The 18,389-nt window shown below is 39.5% G+C and overlaps 4 protein-coding genes across 6 annotated transcripts; 2 read left to right on the forward strand and 2 right to left on the reverse strand.

The window, feature by feature from the left end:
* Positions 1-119: 119 nt before the first annotated feature.
* On the forward strand, positions 120-4,961 carry LOC121802883 (peptidyl serine alpha-galactosyltransferase-like). Its single transcript, XM_042202571.1, has 8 exons — positions 120-634; positions 1,003-1,173; positions 2,019-2,262; positions 2,428-2,628; positions 2,709-3,187; positions 3,288-3,452; positions 3,568-3,811; positions 3,897-4,961. The coding sequence occupies exons 1-8, from the start codon at positions 330-332 to the stop codon at positions 4,599-4,601; spliced, it is 2,514 nt and encodes an 837-aa protein (XP_042058505.1). The 5' UTR covers positions 120-329; the 3' UTR covers positions 4,602-4,961.
* Positions 4,962-6,138: 1,177 nt separating this feature from the next.
* Positions 6,139-7,341, forward strand: LOC121804287. Its single transcript, XM_042203786.1, has 3 exons — positions 6,139-6,233; positions 6,752-6,962; positions 7,060-7,341. Exons 1-3 carry the CDS (start codon positions 6,139-6,141, stop codon positions 7,339-7,341), a joined length of 588 nt encoding a protein of 195 aa, XP_042059720.1.
* Positions 7,342-9,068: 1,727 nt separating this feature from the next.
* Positions 9,069-10,665, reverse strand: LOC121804288. Its single transcript, XM_042203787.1, has 4 exons — positions 10,471-10,665; positions 10,089-10,224; positions 9,862-10,043; positions 9,069-9,596 (listed from the first exon to the last, which is right to left on the reverse strand). Exons 1-4 carry the CDS (start codon positions 10,663-10,665, stop codon positions 9,069-9,071), a joined length of 1,041 nt encoding a protein of 346 aa, XP_042059721.1.
* Positions 10,666-11,490: 825 nt separating this feature from the next.
* On the reverse strand, positions 11,491-14,973 carry LOC121802522 (biotin carboxyl carrier protein of acetyl-CoA carboxylase-like). 3 transcript variants are annotated; one of them, XM_042202208.1, is made up of 9 exons: positions 14,833-14,973; positions 14,331-14,519; positions 13,648-13,727; positions 12,922-12,981; positions 12,572-12,799; positions 12,427-12,489; positions 12,063-12,131; positions 11,870-11,915; positions 11,491-11,758 (listed from the first exon to the last, which is right to left on the reverse strand). In XM_042202208.1, exons 1-9 carry the CDS (start codon positions 14,840-14,842, stop codon positions 11,688-11,690), a joined length of 816 nt encoding a protein of 271 aa, XP_042058142.1. In that variant the 5' UTR covers positions 14,843-14,973; the 3' UTR covers positions 11,491-11,687. The 3 variants fall into 3 exon arrangements, with proteins under 3 accessions (XP_042058142.1, XP_042058141.1, XP_042058143.1); XM_042202207.1 differs by having other exon boundaries at positions 13,648-13,730; XM_042202209.1 differs by lacking the exon at positions 14,833-14,973 and having other exon boundaries at positions 14,312-14,429.
* Positions 14,974-18,389: the final 3,416 nt, after the last annotated feature.

Genomic DNA, 18,389 nt, shown 5'->3' on the forward strand with positions numbered 1-18,389 from the left:
TAAAATACAATGATAAAATCATGTTTAGACCGGATATTTATGTAGCAACAAATTGCAGGTAATAATCGGACAAAACGGCGTCGTTCGATTAGTCAACGAGAATAATGATCCCCTCTCTGCTTCACACTGTGTCAGCAAAAACTAGATCACCTTCACCACCAAAATTTGCATTTCTTCAACTATTGATCACTGCAAATTTCGTCCCTATTTAATCTCCCACATTAATTACACGTAGAAAAAAAATTATGAGAGAGGTAGCTAACTTTTGCAAAAATTAACAATTCAGATCCTTTTAGAAAAAGCCCATTTCGATTCTCGGCAATGCGACAATGTCAGTCGTTAGATTTCTGTATTATGCGTTGGTCGCGGCGGCGATCGGAGGCGGAGCAGCGGAGGCGGTGGTGGCTGGGACTGCGCCGTACAGAATCCACAGTCTGTTCTCGGTGGAGTGTCAGAATTACTTCGATTGGCAGACGGTGGGGCTCATGCACAGCTTCCGCAAGGCCGGGCAGCCCGGCCCGATTACCCGGCTGCTGAGCTGCACTGAGCAAGAGAGGATGAATTACAAAGGCATGGACTTGGCTCCCACCTTTGAGGTCCCTTCCATGAGTTTGCACCCCAAGACTGGTGATTGGTCAGTTCCATTTTTTTCCAATGTGTCTTTGCTTGCACACATATATGTGTGAGTTTGAGTCCATCAAAATGTCATCTTTTCTATCATCACGAGTTTAATTTCTCCATCAGCTTGCATGTTATGTATTTTGTTTCTTTTATTGCTTAGTTTGGGGTTGGATTCTTGATATTGAGAAGTGGGATTTTTGTTTCTTTTATTGCTCATCTTTGTAGATTTTATTAAGGTATTGGATTTCATTTTTATGTTGATAGATTCAAGAAAATCAGAATGTTTAAGTGGAGGAATAGCTACACATACCTAGTAGAGAGGAAAGAACATAATGTAGGCATTGTTAATGATTGATTTGTATTATTCGGTTCTTATGGCAGGTATCCGGCGATCAACAAACCAGCCGGTGTATCCCACTGGCTTAAACATAGCAAAGAAGAGGAAAACGTTGATTGGGTGGTTATATTAGATGCTGATATGATCGTTCGAGGTCCAATCTTGCCCTGGGAGCTTGGTGCTGAGAAAGGCAGACCAGTGGCTGCATATTATGGGTAATTGTAGTAACTCATATTAGTAACTGTTTCATGGTTATAGTCATTTAATCGTCGGTTATTTTGTTTTGAAATTCCATTATATAGGTGAAATGATTAAACTTGCTCTTAAAATGGAATTTCCCCCCTTCATTCCCATACTTATCTTCTCTATCTTTCGTCCTCTCTTGGGCATCCCTCGTTAACCATGTTATATGTCTCGGAGAGCAGCTATTTGCTGTCGTACGCAACTTGTATATTCCTAATCTCACACCTTTGGATTTTATCTGGTAGAAATATTTACGATGTAAGATCCCACAAATAAAAAATTACATGACTGATAAGTTTCACACTCTTTCCATCAAGTTATGATCTAAGCTTCTATTTTGACTAGAAGACAGATGTTCTGTTCTATATATTTGTAGTTAAGTTTTCATAATTAGGATGTTCATTCATCAAGCTGGATGTCAAATTGAAAGTTATTAGCCTATCATATTGCTAGAAGATTGAGAAAATATAGTTTAGCAATGGTATTTTCTTTGTTCTTTATCGTAAGCTTTCAGACTTGATCAAAATCTGCCATCAATTTTAAATCTGTTGTTACCTTTTTGATATTCATATGGTAATTTATTCATTTCAACTTAATTACCGAAGGTTGTGTTTCCCTAAGTACAACTTTGCCAAGGCAGGTTACATATCTTATGGTGCATTGCAATCATTATTTAGTTTACATATTTTGACGAATCATAAACAGATCAACAACACAAAAAATATGACATTTTTTTATTTGTTGTTCATTTACCACGTACAAAGATTTTCTTCCGAATAAACTTCTCCAGTTTTGTCATGTAACATACCTTGAGCAGGTACTTGATTGGATGTGACAATATTCTTGCTAAGTTACACACAAAGCATCCTGAACTCTGTGACAAGGTTGGTGGGCTTCTAGCCTTTCACATTGATGATCTTCGAGTTTTTGCCCCCATGTGGTTATCGAAAACTGAAGAAGTACGGGAAGATAAAGCTCATTGGTCTACCAATATCACTGGTGATATATATGGAACAGGGTGGATCAGTGAAATGTATGGATATTCATTCGGTGCTGCGGAGGTAACTTTTAATCCTATATATATCAATTATTGAAAGGCGTTTCATTGATTTCGTCCTCACGGATGCTAATATTACCCATCTTTACTTCATGCCTATAAATGTGTTATTTTTATTACATTTATACATAAATATGTATATAGATGACTTTGTGAATTGCTTCATCAGGTGGGACTTCGTCACAAGATAAATGATAACTTGATGATTTATCCAGGCTATGTTCCTAGAGAGGGTGTTGAGCCCATCCTCATGCACTATGGCTTACCTTTTAGCGTTGGAAATTGGTCGTTTAGTAAATTAGAACATCACGAAGACAGTATTGTGTACGACTGTGGGCGCCTCTTTCCCGAACCTCCTTATCCTAGAGAGGTATGCTCGCATTTCATAAACCAAGCTACGTAACTTGATTTCTGCTCTGCGATGTCTAATTCATAATATTTCTCTTGCAGGTGAAAGAAATGGAAAGGGATGCACACAAACGACGGGCTCTATTTCTTAATTTAGAATGCATAAATACCATAAATGAGGGCCTATTGTTGAACCATGAAAAACATGGCTGTAAGAAGCCAAAGTGGTCGAAATATTTGAGTTTCTTGAAGAGCAAAACGTTCGCAGAACTAACACAACCAAAAAAACTGACTCGGGAAAGCCTTCAGATGATGGAGGATGTTCACGAAGAGAAGCAAGACATTAGTGAGCCGGAAAAGCCTCACCCAAAAATACATACTATTTTCTCAACAGAATGCACTCCTTACTTCGATTGGCAAACTTTGGGTCTTGTCCATAGTTTCAACCAGAGCGGCCAGCCAGGGGAAATCACGAGGCTTCTAAGTTGTACAGACGAGGACTTGAAGCAATACAAAGGACGCGATCTAGCTCCCACTCATTATGTCCCATCTATGAGCCGGCATCCATTAACAGGAGACTGGTAATGCCTTCTTAAAAATAACATTGGTTCGAAAATATGCTGAGAGCTACTGATGAATGAAAAATTCGACAAATATTTGATGCGTAAAATGCTCATGCAGGTATCCAGCAATCAATAAACCAGCTGCGGTCGTGCATTGGATTAACCATGTAAAGACCGATGCAGAATACATTGTGATCCTGGATGCCGACATGATAATGAGAGGACCAATCACACCGTGGGAGTTCAAAGCAGCGAAGGGCAGACCAGTTTCAACTCCCTATGAGTAAGACTTCGTCTGTTGCATATTAGCCATGAATTGCTCGATCAACCTTTAAAAAATTTCTATAAGAACGAAGGATTACTCAATTTTACTTGAATTTTGTTGGATGCAATAACAGCTACCTTATTGGCTGTGACAATGAGCTTGCCAAGGTCCACACTCGCAATCCTCAACTTTGTGACAAGGTCGGAGGTGTGATCATAATGCACATAGCGGATCTCAGAAAATTTGCGCTGCGTTGGTTGCACAAAACGGAGGAAGTCAGAGCTGATATGGGCCATTGGCCTAAAAAGTTCACGGGCGATATTTATGAAGCTGGTTGGATCAGTGAGATGTATGGTTACTCCTTTGCTGCAGCGGAGGTAATTCAAACACTTCTTAAATTGTTAAATGCAGATTTATTTTACGATAACGTTTTAAACGTGTGTGGTTAATTTCTCGACACAGTTGAATATACGGCATGTCATAAGCAACGGCATCCTGATATACCCGGGATACGTTCCAGAACGCGGTGTGAGCTACAGAGTATTTCACTACGGCCTGGAGTTTAGGGTTGGTAACTGGAGCTTCGACAAAGCTAAATGGCGACATATGGACGTTGCTGACAAATGTTGGGCTACGTTTCCAGACCCTCCGGATGCATCAGCGCTCGACCAGTCTAACGAGGATTCATTGCAGCGCGACTTGCTTAGCATAGAGTGTGCAAATTCCTTAAACCAGGGTCTACGTGCTTATTATAGAAAGAAATGCCCCGATCCCAATTCCTTGCCCCCTCCAACACGAGAAGCACGTCGTCCTCCTTCCTTGACAATTACGACTCAGAAGGCGCCAGATCCTCCTACCGAGAGTGCTGGTGAAATAACAACCAGGGAGAAGATTGGGAATGTCGAGAAAATTGATGTCTCGAGGAAGGATTCGGAGGTGAATAACGAAACAAATGAGTTGTCTCCGCCAGCAGAGACGAACCAGGCCTTCACTTCGGTGAGAGTCTGGATGATGTGCCTCTGGGCATTCTCCATCGCGGGTTTTGTAGTAGTCATGTATGTGATGGTCTGGAGTCGAAGAGGGCAGAGGAAGCGTGGGAAACCGTATAAGATCAAGAGACGAAGCTCGTATATGGGACTGTGGGATCGGAATGCTGACATGGCATAGCCCCTTGGTATATTGTGATCGACGACTCATCGCTTGCTAATGCGCACTTCTTGCTTGCAGAGAAGCCGAGTGGAGCAACGCGCTTGTATCTGAAGCGTGGCAAAGGACGGGCGTCCATGGCGGGCTCGTCTATCCGGTTGCTCGAAGGGTGTGATTTGTGCTCCATTGTTACAATCCAAGTTTTAATGATCTTGAAACCACAGTATACCCGGAGTTTAATTCTTTGCGGGAAAGATATTTATACAGAATGAATAAAATGTGAATGTGAGAAACTTTCTTGCTTTTTTTCCAATTGTCATTTATATCAAACTTTTTTGTCGAGGATTTTGGAAATAAAACGTGAAAAAATTTGTGTCCAAACATATTTTTTGGAAAAAAAGCTAAAAATTGGAGATGCATAAACTATGATATTTTTTTCATTAAAAACAGCAACAACTATCTTTAGTGAGCATTAAACAAACCCAGAGTCATATTCAATAGAACGGTATATTTAGTTTGATTGGTCTCATTTTGTGAGCCTACTGAAAATTATTGTTATTATAATTTATATATTGAATGTTTTTTCATTTGAGAGTTTGATGATAAGTGAGATTTTTATAAGGTTAAAAAATGGGTAAACATTTTACTATTGAGTGAAAATGAAATATTAGTACCGATTTGATACAAAATTTTGTTTAGTTTAACTAACATTTAAGAAATTAACCCTTGAAACTCCAAAACTAATGAAGTTTTTATTTTTCTTTTACCAAGGGTTACATTTGGCCCATTTAATATAAATATTATAGCTTGAAATTTTGTCCAATCAGGGTTACAGAATTGGGCATTGTACAACGTTTTATATATTGAAAAATTTCACGTTATACTTCACTTTCTTTATTTGAATTATCATAAAAATCTTATTTTACTAAATATTCTTGTTTAATAATTTGTGAAGTAAATATATACACAATAAATAAGAACAATATGGAACAATGGCATACAATTACATTTTCCAAATAACATTAAATATTTTTTCTTTACATACGTAAGAATTAATCATGAACAATATATTACTCCTACTATATTCACCTATGTACCTAAAAAATTCTCTAGAACAATTTTTGTGCAATGGTGTGAAATTAACGAGGATCGCATAATATAATTATTTCCTTTTATAACGTATCACACTATATAATTGAAAGCTTTAGAGATAGACTCCATAAATGGAAGCAGAGAAAGAGACAAATATTATCTATTTCATTGCTCATTTGTTCAATAATACATTAGGAATTTATACAAGATGAAAGAAGGATCTAGAAAGTGACAGCAATGCTAACCGTCCATGAAGGACCACAAGAGATTCCCAATTCTGTTTGGGATCTCTTCACAGAGGCCATGCAACGTCGCCACGTTGCATATTTGTATTATCTTAACCACGTTGCATATTTGTATTATCTTCTTTAATCTTAACTCTATCAATAATCAAATAATCAATATTAGTGGAACTGTCAAAAAAAGAAAAAGTATTAGGTTTTATACATTCCAATTCTTCTGCAACATGGGATTCTCATCAAAAAAATGGGCACATATCATATCTAATTTCGCCTCCATTTTGTACTTTTTCATAATTATTGTTCAAGTCCCACTTTTCAGGTACGTTATTTATCTGTGTATTTTTCAACGAAAGTGTTTATGAATGTTATGATATGAACTATAAAGGGGATTACAAGATCTTCCAAGATTAAAAATTCAGTATTTATAGATTAGGGTTCTGAATTTGGCAATGTGGCTCATTGATTATGATTCTAACCCTTTTTCTAACGTTGAAATTTCTTAATTAATCCCTTGAAGCATATGCTTTCTATCATTATTATGATTCATTTTTATAGAATAATCTTGACCTTAGAAATAGCTGGGAATTGGGTTAGAATTGGTAGAATCATGATTTTCAATTTTGTGGCATTTATCACTCTTGATAAAATGTAATGTTTAATATGTATTGACAAATTTATATGATGTTAAAATGTTTAATTGACTAAGGCTGGGAAGAAAATGATGCATTTTGAGTTACTATTGTGAAGATTTTATACATGAATTTGTGATGAAGTTTTACAGCTTATTGAGTAGTATGATTGAAGAATGGTTGATAGTTATCTTTTATGGATTCTCAGAGTTCCATGTAGAATAGGCACTTGCCAAACACCGGTGGAGGTGATGGCCTGCGCGGGTGGATTTCTCCCCGAATTTGTGGTGAAGGCCCTTCTCTACCCCAGAGCAGTTAAACGGTCTCTGATGAAGGGCGCAGCCGTTCCAAGCCCTGATCAACTGCTGCATCCTTACAAATTTAAGAAGGGTAAACCAACTGATCTCAAACAGTTGGAGGTTTGTGTACATTCTATCATATTTTGTTAAATCTTGGAAATTTGGGATTATGATTAAATGTTTTGTGATGTGTGGATTCATTTCACTTTCACCACAGGTTATTGCAGGTAGCTACCTCTCTGTCACGGGGGCCTTTCTAGGGCTGCTGAGGCACGGGAGAATGAGTTACTTCGGCCTAATCCTCGTCCTATGGGGCATTGCGAAGGAAATGTTTGGTGGTAAACATGCATCAGGTGCTTGCCTATTTCCGGAGATGGTTATGACTATGGTTATCGCGTTCTTGTCTATGAGACGGGACGTGAGGAAGCTTCTCAAATGTTGCAAGCCCGGCCGCTTTGCTAGACGTCTCAAGAATCGGTCCAAAGCCAAATATAGTTGAGTCTTGTGTTTTGGTTAAAACTCCTCACTTTTTGTAGTGATGTACTGCTCTGCTTTGAGCAAAATATGCATATTTTTTGTTGTTGCAGTTTCTGTATTTTCATAACAGATTTTTGTCAATTTTACTGATACAGTGTTAGTACTTAGAAACGTACATTTTCAACTTCATAGTATAAAACTCGATTGTCACGATGGGAGTAATTATTCTTGTAGGAATCGATAAAACCATAATGAAGATGGCTCATACAATAGTTGAGATTCTTTAACTATTCTATTATTACCTTGATTAGTACTCCCTCCGTTTCGCCATAGTTGAGTCATTTTACAATTTCGGGAAGTTTCTTCATAGTTGAGTCGTTTCCAAAAAAGGAAAGAATTAGGAGATTTAATGGTGATTTAGGCATTTTATTTAACTTCCCTAATGACACTTAATTAGTGTAATTAAATGGAGAAACAAATCGCCTATTTTGGTGTGGGTCATTTACGCGTCTGCTTTCTCTCTCTCATCTAAACTACTCCTCCTTCTCTCTTCCCCAATTCTCAAACCCTAGATCCGCCGCTTTCATCCTCGCTGATTTCGCCGACACACACAATGGACCGATTGAACCACCCCGATGGCGAGGGATGGATTAACCCTCGCATCACCCGCGTTCCAGCCGGGTCGCGCGGGAGAGGGTTGATTTCGTCCGCTTGCCGGAGAAGAGGTCGTATCTCGGCGAGTTCCCGGGGGAGAGGTCGTATTTTGAGCAATTCCCGCCGTAGATCTCGACAATCGGCCCGAGATGATGAAGGCTTAATCCACCATCTATTCTCGTTCATATGCCGTTCCCACATCGGCGAACTCGCCGAAACTCCGGCCGTTCCCACATCGGTGAAGGCCTCTCCCCTAACCGGAGGCCTTGCTGGTGGTGTCGACCGCAACCGAACTCCGGTCGGTTGCATATTTGGAGGTGTAGGCAGCGCCTCCCAGACTGGTGGCGTACCTGGCGGTGAAGGCCGCGCCTCCCTTACCGGAGGTGTTGCTATTGGTGAAGACGAAGCCTCACCGACTGGTTGCGTATCTGGAGGTGAAGGCCGCGCCACCCCGACCGGAGTTCTTGCTAGTGGTGAAGGCGACGCCTCCTATGAGGTGACTGACAGCCCGGTAATGTCTGATGAAGAGTTTGTAAGGCGATATGTCATCACCGAGGCTGACAAGGAAGCATGGGAGAGAAACAAGGCCGAGGCAGAAAGGGAGGTGAAGGTACTCTTCGGTGAAAATTGCTTGGATCCGTAATTTGGTTGGTGAGATCTTTGTGTATGCTGACTATAGTAAGTGGGCTGTCATTTGTGTTTTGATATGTGATCTTTTGTTATGTCTGTGTGATCTGTGATTTGTCTTTGGTTGTTGATGGACCTGTTGATGTTGTGCATAATGGTTGGTGATGGTTATGGGGTGGTTTTGATGTTGTGAATTTGGTGGTGATGGGGTCGTTGTTTGTGGTGGTGATGGTGTTGTTGATTTTGGTGGTGATGGTGCTGTTGTGATAGTTACATGCATTTAGATAAACAGCATCCATGATTTATGCACAGATACAACATTGTTCAAACACAAAATGCATCATTTCAGCCTATTGACTGCCTATTCAAAACACTAGCATGATATGTGCATTCATGTGTATTCACTCAATGCATCATTCATGCACAAAGGCAGCCTATCCAAAAAACAAAAAAGCTTCTACTATACCTTCATAATCCTAATGACTGAGCAATCAGCTCCAATCCCTCGTTGCTCCCTTGGTCCCGCAGGTAAGCAATTGTTTGCATAGCCAGCTCCACTGGAACTTCTAGATCCTTTGGAAGTTGATTAGTCCTCCTTAAATGTGCTTTCCCCATGTGGGGCAGTTTGTATGTGTTATGCCCCTGAACTTTCATGATTTCCATGAAACATCCTTGAAGACTTAGGAAAACATTGTCCAAAGTCTGTGGCTGTAATTCATTGAATGATTGCACCACTGCATTCACTAAATCATCCACATTTTTGCATGCAGTCTGAGTTTGCAGTGATTGTATTGCTCGGAACCAACCCAAATCATTGACATTAGTGTCAGGTGAGTTAGGTGGTTGTTGCACAAGTGATATTGAGAAACCACTTTGTTGTGCAGCTTCTTTGAAAGCTGGATCATTGTCTTTGATGTGTGGTCTTGCATTGTCTTGTTGTATCTTGAGAACTTTAGTTGCCCCATCGGGCCACTTGGCTTTGATGGCAGGTAATATCTGTTCCCAACAAGTAGCCATGCATGATATCATCATTTGCACAACATTACAAAGTTGATTTTACTAGTGTATCATGAGTATGTAGATACACTAGTATGTAATGGCTGATGTGCACACATTTATTGCATTACAGAGATGCAAACATTACCTCATTTGCACAACATTACAAAGCTGATTTTACTAGTGTATCATGAGTATGTAGATACACTAGTATGTAATGGCTGATGTGCACAAATTAATTGCATTAAAGAGATGCAAACATTACCTTGTTGATCAAGCAGTCCCTGGTCACATCTTTTGTGATACTCTCTATGGATTTTGTCTCCAAAGTGCCTGCCATTCTGTTCTTGCTTGACCTTTTGGCAGGAACTTGTTTGGTAAATGGAAAAATTCCAATTTTTTCATCAAACAAGACTTCACCATTAACACCAAACAAGGGCCTACACACTGCACACATGAACATAATTTTTTATATGAACTGTTTATTTTTACATGTTCTATGAGGTTCTTCCTCTCCTGGAGCAAGATAGAATCTTTGAGCTCCTTTTGTCATGTAGAACCACTTTTCATCAATGTGTATGGTGTTGTACATGTTCCTGAACTTGATCTTGTTCAAGATCCTGTCTAGCTGTAAAGATTCAACTGTGAATCTCAGTCTCAACAACTTATTTGCAGCTGTTAAGCTGGGCTTAATGGCTGATGTGTGTGGCCTAATTAGGCCAGCCTTAACCCACCTCCAAACTGTGGCTTTTGAACAACCTAAACCGGCTGCCACACTTAAGAGGTTGCATCTCTTTGAGAAATGCATACTCTTGAGTACCTCAACATCAAGATGCAACCTTCTGGGGTAAGTTCTCACTTTTTTTAGACTTACCAATTGCATTGATTGTCCTCTTTGTTGTTGTTTCTTTGCAGCATTCCACCATCGTGTACATGTTTGAAGGGAGATTCTGAATTTGAGTTGTGCCTCCTTAAGTGTGCCGCGAGGAGGAACAATGCCGACGCACCTTCCAATGATGAATTGAACCACTTGGTTCTTGAATTCTGAGGAGTACTCTTGATGCCCCATTATGAGCATTCAATGCAGTGGTGGAGCAGTGGCTGTGGCTGTGGTTGTGGCTGTGTATAGAGCATTCAAGCAATTTTTGGAAAGAGAGCATTTACTCCATTTGGTTGGGAATGGCAGTGGTTGGGAATGGACTTTTATTAATGTGAATAGAAAGTGGCGCCACATTTAAATGAAAAGTGGCGCCTCATTTTGGAGTAAAAATTTTGTTAAGTGTTTGAAAAGTGTAACTCCTCATGCTTTGATTAAGGAACTTGTTTGATTACTTCAATGTGAATGAATAAAGGAACTTGTTTGATTATTCAGTGCTTTTTTATTGTATTGCTCGAAAATTTACAGAATTCAATTTCCATGTCTATTTCTTTTTTATTTACAGAATTTAAATATTTATTGTGAATAATTAGCAAATAAATAAATCATTTAAAAAAAGAATTATGTAAGTTGAGTTCAAATAATAAATCAAATCAAAATTGAAATTCACATTTAAAAAGTCCACCTACTTCATCTACTTTATCATCTACCCACTTAATCCACTAAACATCCCTTTCTTAGACTCCGTGCCGAAAAGTTCCACCTCAACTATAGTGAAACGGAGGGAGTATCATTTTTAACGTTAGTATATGTATATCTTATTTTGATTCAAATTAAAACATCACTCCATGTCCAAATTATATTGACAAAAGAAATATTGTTGATAATAGAACAACTTGTGGCTCATCGATTTATAATATTTTTCTTGAATTGATTAAAAAAATATATGGAAATTGGAATGCATAAATAAAGCCCATGCCTCTAACATGTTAACAAAAATGAAGGCATCAGGCAGCATGAGAAAATAAATATTCTATTTCATTTCCAAGTTCAAATAATCTGAGATTCTACCAAAATGATTTCTCAACAATATCCACATCACAGAATATCATTCACACATAGAATAGAGAGAGAGAGAACGGAATGGAATGGAATGGAATGGAATGGAACGGAATGGAACAAGAGAAGTAGTGCTGCAAGGACCGTATGTCAACCTATTGAAGCTTTTTAATTCCGGGGAAGGAAGGAAGGACAGCGATAAGGGCATCACCGTACCCAACAGGTTCTGCGAATGTCAAGAGTTACACTCAGATTATTATCATACTATGTCATATGTGAAGAATAAAAATGCCCAACTCTTTCATCAACTAAAGCAAAAAGGAAGGAAGATGCATACCGCCATCCTTTTTAAGTATCTTGACCACCTCTCCAGATATGTCCGACTGATCAAAAATAAAGAGAGAGAATCGAAACAGGTCAGCTCTCAACATCTCATCCTAACTGCATTATTTGTAACTAATGGTGTTGAAATAAAAAAAATGAACATGATGGTGTTTGAACTCAACCATGTGAGTAAAGATGACACAAACCTCAATGGGGATCTCTCCGCCTAGCTGTTCAATATAGCACAGCACCTGTCCCTCCTTTACCTCGTCTTTCTGTTATGCAACAACAATGACAACCGATCAAGTCAATACTCAATAGGGAATGCAAATATCTCCAACTACAGATTAGATCTTCTTTGTGACACTGATTCCATATCATCGAGTTAAAAAACGACATGTGTAAGCTACAAATGAATAAAATTGTGAGAATATTTTGAGAAAATGAAATAAATTGCACACTTTCTAGAAGCAAGAGTCACAAAATCATTATAAAAGCCACCATTTCACAAACACATGAGACAAATACTACCAACTCCATAAAGGAAAACACACACACACACACAGCTACCTCTTTGCAAGAAGGAGGAGCCTTCTTCCCTTTAATGGTCCTGGATCTTTTAAAATTCCCAACCTGCATCCAAATATATAGTTAGTGATGCAAACACCGAGGAAATTCCATCATTCTTCACAGAAAATAACCATTGGATATTTACCCTAGGAGATTGAAGTATCACCAAGCCATCATCTGCTGCCTTATCAAGCAGAGATTGGCCTCCACCTTGGGCAGAAGCTGGTACCGAGAGTGCCAACGATGGTGATGAGGCTGAGCCATTTGCAGCAGATGTCTCAACGACTGCATGAGCAGTAACAGGAGCAGGAATCTGTGGAGGTGCACTTTGTTCGGCCAGGTCTCTTGAGACATATAACCGGAATCCCCCAAGCTGATCATTAAAATACAGGATAAATCAAAACAGTAAGGGTAAACTACAAGCCTAAAGGATTTGCCAAGCTAACCATAGACAACAACAAAATTAGCATATGAGAAATAGGCCAAATAGCTTACTTTAAGCTCAAATTCCGCAATTGATGTTGTGTCACATAGTATCGTCAAAAGAGATTCCACCTGGAAAATGAGATTTCAATAAGATGGCTGCAACCAACCAGTGATGAGGACTAATGACCAGACATTACAAATTTTCATGAGCAGCATAAAAAAACTGCCATTTATACATAACAGTCATTTCATCTAGTATGTACTTTGGAAAGAACTAAAGGTTAGTTGACCCTTTCAATGAGCCTTAACAATAGCATATGAAATTTAGACGATATAAATCCACCATTAGCTGTTAAAAGAAAAGTAAAATAAAAGATGCAGAAAAAAGTTGACAACATTCACCTTATTCTCCTAGCTGATGAGTTAGCAGCTGGTTTTCCTAGCTGATTCAATGTTCTTAGCTTACTACCAATTAGTATGCAATGAATCTTGAATCAGTTAGAAGCTGGTTTTCCTATTTCACTTTATCTTACTCCTCCTAGGAGGCTGCTTCCATATTAAAAATGTTTGAGAAAATACATAGTATCTGACTTCTTAGATATTTCTTCAGAAGACTACAAAATGTAGATGGTTGATTGTATTCACAGCAGATGGTACAGACAAATTATTAAAATCTCTCTTTCAATGATATCAGATCTTAGTAATCAATAAAGCCACAGCATGGAAAATACCTCAACATTCAGGAAAAGGCTAAATAAAGCTGATGTATATAAGTATAAATCTTGAGCAACTTACCTCAAATGCATTTGGAATAAGAGGGCTGACTGCATCAGTTGCTACAGTTTCTTTAGAATCATCTCCCACACTGGCTTTTACTGCTGTCAATGAAAGAGAAGCTGCATTAGAAAGAGAAAGTGAAGGGTGCAACATATATAGTGCTGTGCAACAAAATGTTTATTTGGACCAGCAGATGTCAAATGAATACAGAAGGATTTTACCTTATTTCTTCCAAACATATGCATTACTACTTCTGTTTATGCTTACAATCAACTGAACTTGAATCTGAGTTCTCTTACTTTAAATATGTCACTCCATTTGATTAGAGTGTACTTGATAGGCTAAAATATCAAGTTGGCAATTGTGTTGATGTAATATATATAACTAGTCAATTCTCAAGAAGAAAAGAACATAATTCCCTAAATCCTTGTGATAAAAGCATGTCCAAGAAACAATCAGTAGATATGAGATGATTGGCTGAGTTTATGGAGAATTCATCTATCAATGACAAGCCCTTTCCAATTCACTAAAAAACAACCTACTATTTACACTGAGTACATTACAATTAGTAAATTCTCCCACTAGTGTCAACACGAGGCCATACATAACAAAGATGCATCAACAATGAAACTTAAATTCAAATCAGAGAGGCTAATGCCACCACAAATAGATCTTGAAATACCAATATAAAATGTACTCACAACCATCCTCAATAGCTGAAGTTCGAAATGCATCGACTGACTTCTTCGGTCTATTCAACAACATTAAACCATCAACTTGAAGAATTCTGGGCGTTCTTAAACCATGCAATAGTTGCAGAGTTGTCAATTTTGGCCTTTCACAGCCAAAATCCAAGTTCTTTATTTTAATACCTGAAGGCCCAATACCACCTGCAACAATTAACCACCACAAAATTCAGCAAAAAATTAAATCTTTTTTCTCCCCAATGCACGATAATAATCAAATTCAACAATTAACAAGAAATACACACTAAAACTGCCGAAAAAAACAAAATTCAAGGAAGTAATTAAATGCACGATAGTAGAGAAAACCTATTTATACAAATTTTACAATAACACGATCCATAAACAAAGGATTGACATAGCTGGAAAGGAATCGGCACGGCATGAGATGTAACAGCATTAAACATTAACAGCATAGATGGAGAAGCGGTGGGAGTTGAGAGAGGGAGAGAAAGCTTACACGCAGCCATTGGAAAATTGAGAAAAGAGAGAGAATCGTGGTGGCGGAGAAACAGTATAGGAGCAGTGGACGACGTTAACGAAGAAGAGAGCCATAGCTTAGCTGCAATATATAGTGGGCCAATTTCTTGATTTGGTTATCTGTTTTTAGAATGCTTTTCTATTGACTTCTTTCCCTTCCTGACTTGGCTTTGAATAAGAGCATCCACAGTGGTTTTCGCTCAGCCATATCCCAGCCACAAACTTCTCATGCCACATCATCAAGACAAGCAAATAGCTCAGCAATAGCCTAACAATAGCCTAGCCACATCACTCCTAATTATATAAAACAAATAATAATTGACAATCATACAAAATACGGAATTAAATTTACGACACAGATACGGGAAAATTCAATAATAATATTAAAATTTTAAAAAGTACATTAATTAAAAAAACACACTTCATTAAAATTAAAATAACATTACAACATCCTCATTAATGAGTTTGTCCCACATCGAAAGTGGAATATAAAACATTCAAGAATGTCTCTATAAAAGAGAAACAACCAAGAATGATTTTATCCCACATCGAAAGTGGAACATAAAACATTCAAGGATGTCTCTATAAAAGAGAAACAACCAAGAATGAGTTTGTCCCACATCGAAAGTGGAACATAAAACATTCACAGATGTCTCTATAAAAGAGAAACAACCAAGAATGAGTTTCATAAAAAAAACATTAAATAAAAAAATTAAAAATCCGCTCGCCGGTCGCTCGCCGATCGGGAGGCTGCAATAGCGCCAAGCCGAACGGCGAGCGCCCGAGAATTGGCGTGCGCTCGCCGAAATTCTCGTTGATTTGGCGCTCGCCGGTTGCAATAGTTCGGCGAGCGCCAAAAATCGGCGAGCGCCAAAAATCGGCGAGCTGGTGCGCTCGCCGCTATTGTGGATACTCAATTAAAACCCTCTTTTTTCTTTTATTTAGAGCATCAGCAATGGCGCCCGTCCCGGTGGAATTCCGCGGCGGACGTCCCCCATTGTGCATGGTATGCACGGATACGGAATTCAGCCGAAGACACCGCAGTTCACCGGCGCCTTATTTTCCCGTCGGCGGGAGTGCTGGAATGTCGGGGATGATGCCCCAATCTCAAATGTCATCGGGAATGATGCCCGGGTACTACAACATGTACCCGCAGTGGTATGGGATGATGCCCCAGAATCCCGGGGCGAGTGCCGAAATGCCGGGGATGATGCCCGGAATGTCGGGAATGATGCCCGGAATGATGCCCCAAATGCCGGGGATGATGATGCCCGGGATGATGCAGGGATCGCATGTCGCTGCGGGGGGAGTAGGCAGGGGGTCCCCCAATCGCCGGTGGACAACGTCTATCGGCCCTATATGGATATACTATCGACGGACAACCCGACGAGTTCTCATCTCGAGACTCAGTTCACTGGCGCAATGACATGTTCTCGCTCGAGGAGTTGGGGCTTTCTCCGATCCGGTATTCTCCCACCGACGCACCACCGGCGACAGTGAGGAGGGGGAGGACAGGGCGAAGGAGGGGCAGGGGACGGGGCGTCCCGATGTACGGTGGTGAGGAGGGGGCCGCTGAGGTGGGGGAGGGATCCAACAGGAACAGGAGGACCGTCTGGATCATGGACGAGTGTGTCGCGTTGGCGAATGCGTCGGGGCGAACCAGCACATCGACCGGATGTGGTGGCGCATTAGCCAAAGCTACCTCCAGTTCAAACCGCTAGGGGGGAAGCCTCACAACGGAGAGCAATGCCAGAAACAGTGGGATCTGCTGAATAGGCAGCTCAGCCGATTTGCCGGCATTTACACAAACAACCTCCGCTCGGCAACCAGTGGCATGTCTGCCGAGGATGTGAAGCTCATGTCTCATCAGCAGTTCCCCGACACTCAATTGGGCTTCGGGGAATTCAAATATTGGGCGGTGTATCTTGTGGTGCAGTCTTCGGCCAAGTTCACTGCGGGCGTTGAATCTGGCTGGCCGAAGCGGACGAAGATCAGCGACTCCGGAGAGTACAGTAGCAGTGCCGGTTCGGCAGAACTCCCCCCGCCGAGGCAGAGTTCCCGACACCCACATTGTCGGTCCGCCGCCATCGCCCGATTGGGCGAGGGGAAGCACCATCGGATCCGCCGAGGCCCAATCGGCAGCACCCACCCAAAACGATCCCGAGAACCCTTAATTCGCCCGCATCGCGACACATGAAACCTTGTTACGTGCAATTATTGAATGGCGTCAATCGACCGACCCACATTACAAGCGGTCGCTTAAACCGATTTGGGGTTCAGAGACATGTCGGATGGTGACGGCGAGGGGGGTGACGGCGGCTGGGACGGCGACGGGAAATCCGAGGAGTGAGAAGCCGGTTTTTATTTTAATAATGTAATTTTTTTTAGTAATTATGTATTTTTTATAATGAAGTATGTTTTTTTTAAATAAAGTGGTTGCATTTTCTCCGTATTCGTGTCGACTATTTAATTCCGTAAATTTCTTACTTCCGAAAATTGTTTAATTTGTGAATTTGTGAATTTTTTTAATTGTGGGAAGTCCTTGGGGATGTCCGCTACTGTGCAGTGAGAATTCCTTATGACGTGACAGTGCAGTGGGAAGTCCGTATGAAGTGGCAGGAAGTGTTTTTGGGAATTCCGCGCCACTGTTGATGCTCTTACATTAAGGAGTAGACTTCACATAGTACTAATATTTTTAATTAAAAAAACATTAGTATGACTTTAATAAACAACTTCTATGCGGGCCTATTATTCAGCAAATTGTTTTTGTGATTAATTAAACAGTAAACACTGACAAAATAAGAGTAATAAACAGAGATGGGAATTCAAAAAAAAGTTCGGTTGAGTATTCCTTGAACAAAAGGAAAATAATAGACATATACTCCCTCCGTATTAAAAAAATAGAAATATTTGAAACGACACGAGTTTTAATGCACAGTTGGCAAAGTAAATGAGAAAAATTGATAAAGTAAGTGGGAAGAAAAAAAAATAAGTAAATTAAGAGAGAGGAAGAGAAAAAGTAGTGAAAGTAGAATTAGTGGATTGTGGGTCCATGCCCTAAAATAAAAAGATTCTAAAGTTTCTATTTTTAAGGAATGACCCAAAATAGAAATAATTGCTATTTTTAAAAGAGGGAACATCTTTTTAGGTCCATGAACTTTGCCAATGTATCATTTTAGGCCTGTGAACTTTGAAAATATCATTTTAGGTCCGTCAACTACAAGTTAATATCATTTGAGGTATTTTGAACTTTTTTCGGACGAAAATACCCTTAAGGCCTTCAAAGGGCAATTTGGACAATTCTTTTGTCACTCATCTTGCATCAAAAACCTAGAGTCCAACAATTTTTTTACTATTATTTGATTCAATTACCATCCAAATTGAATTTAAATATAATTAAAATTTGCCTTAAAAAATATGTGTTAATTTTTCAATTATTAGATGACCAATTATTTATGGATAGTGAATTGGGACTTGATACTTTATTTTATTTTTTCAATTTAAACTGCATTTTAAGAACTTACTATAGGTGATTTG

The sequence above is a fragment of the Salvia splendens genome, chromosome 5, assembly GCF_004379255.2.
Source record: "Salvia splendens isolate huo1 chromosome 5, SspV2, whole genome shotgun sequence".
Classification (NCBI taxonomy): domain Eukaryota; kingdom Viridiplantae; phylum Streptophyta; class Magnoliopsida; order Lamiales; family Lamiaceae; genus Salvia; species Salvia splendens.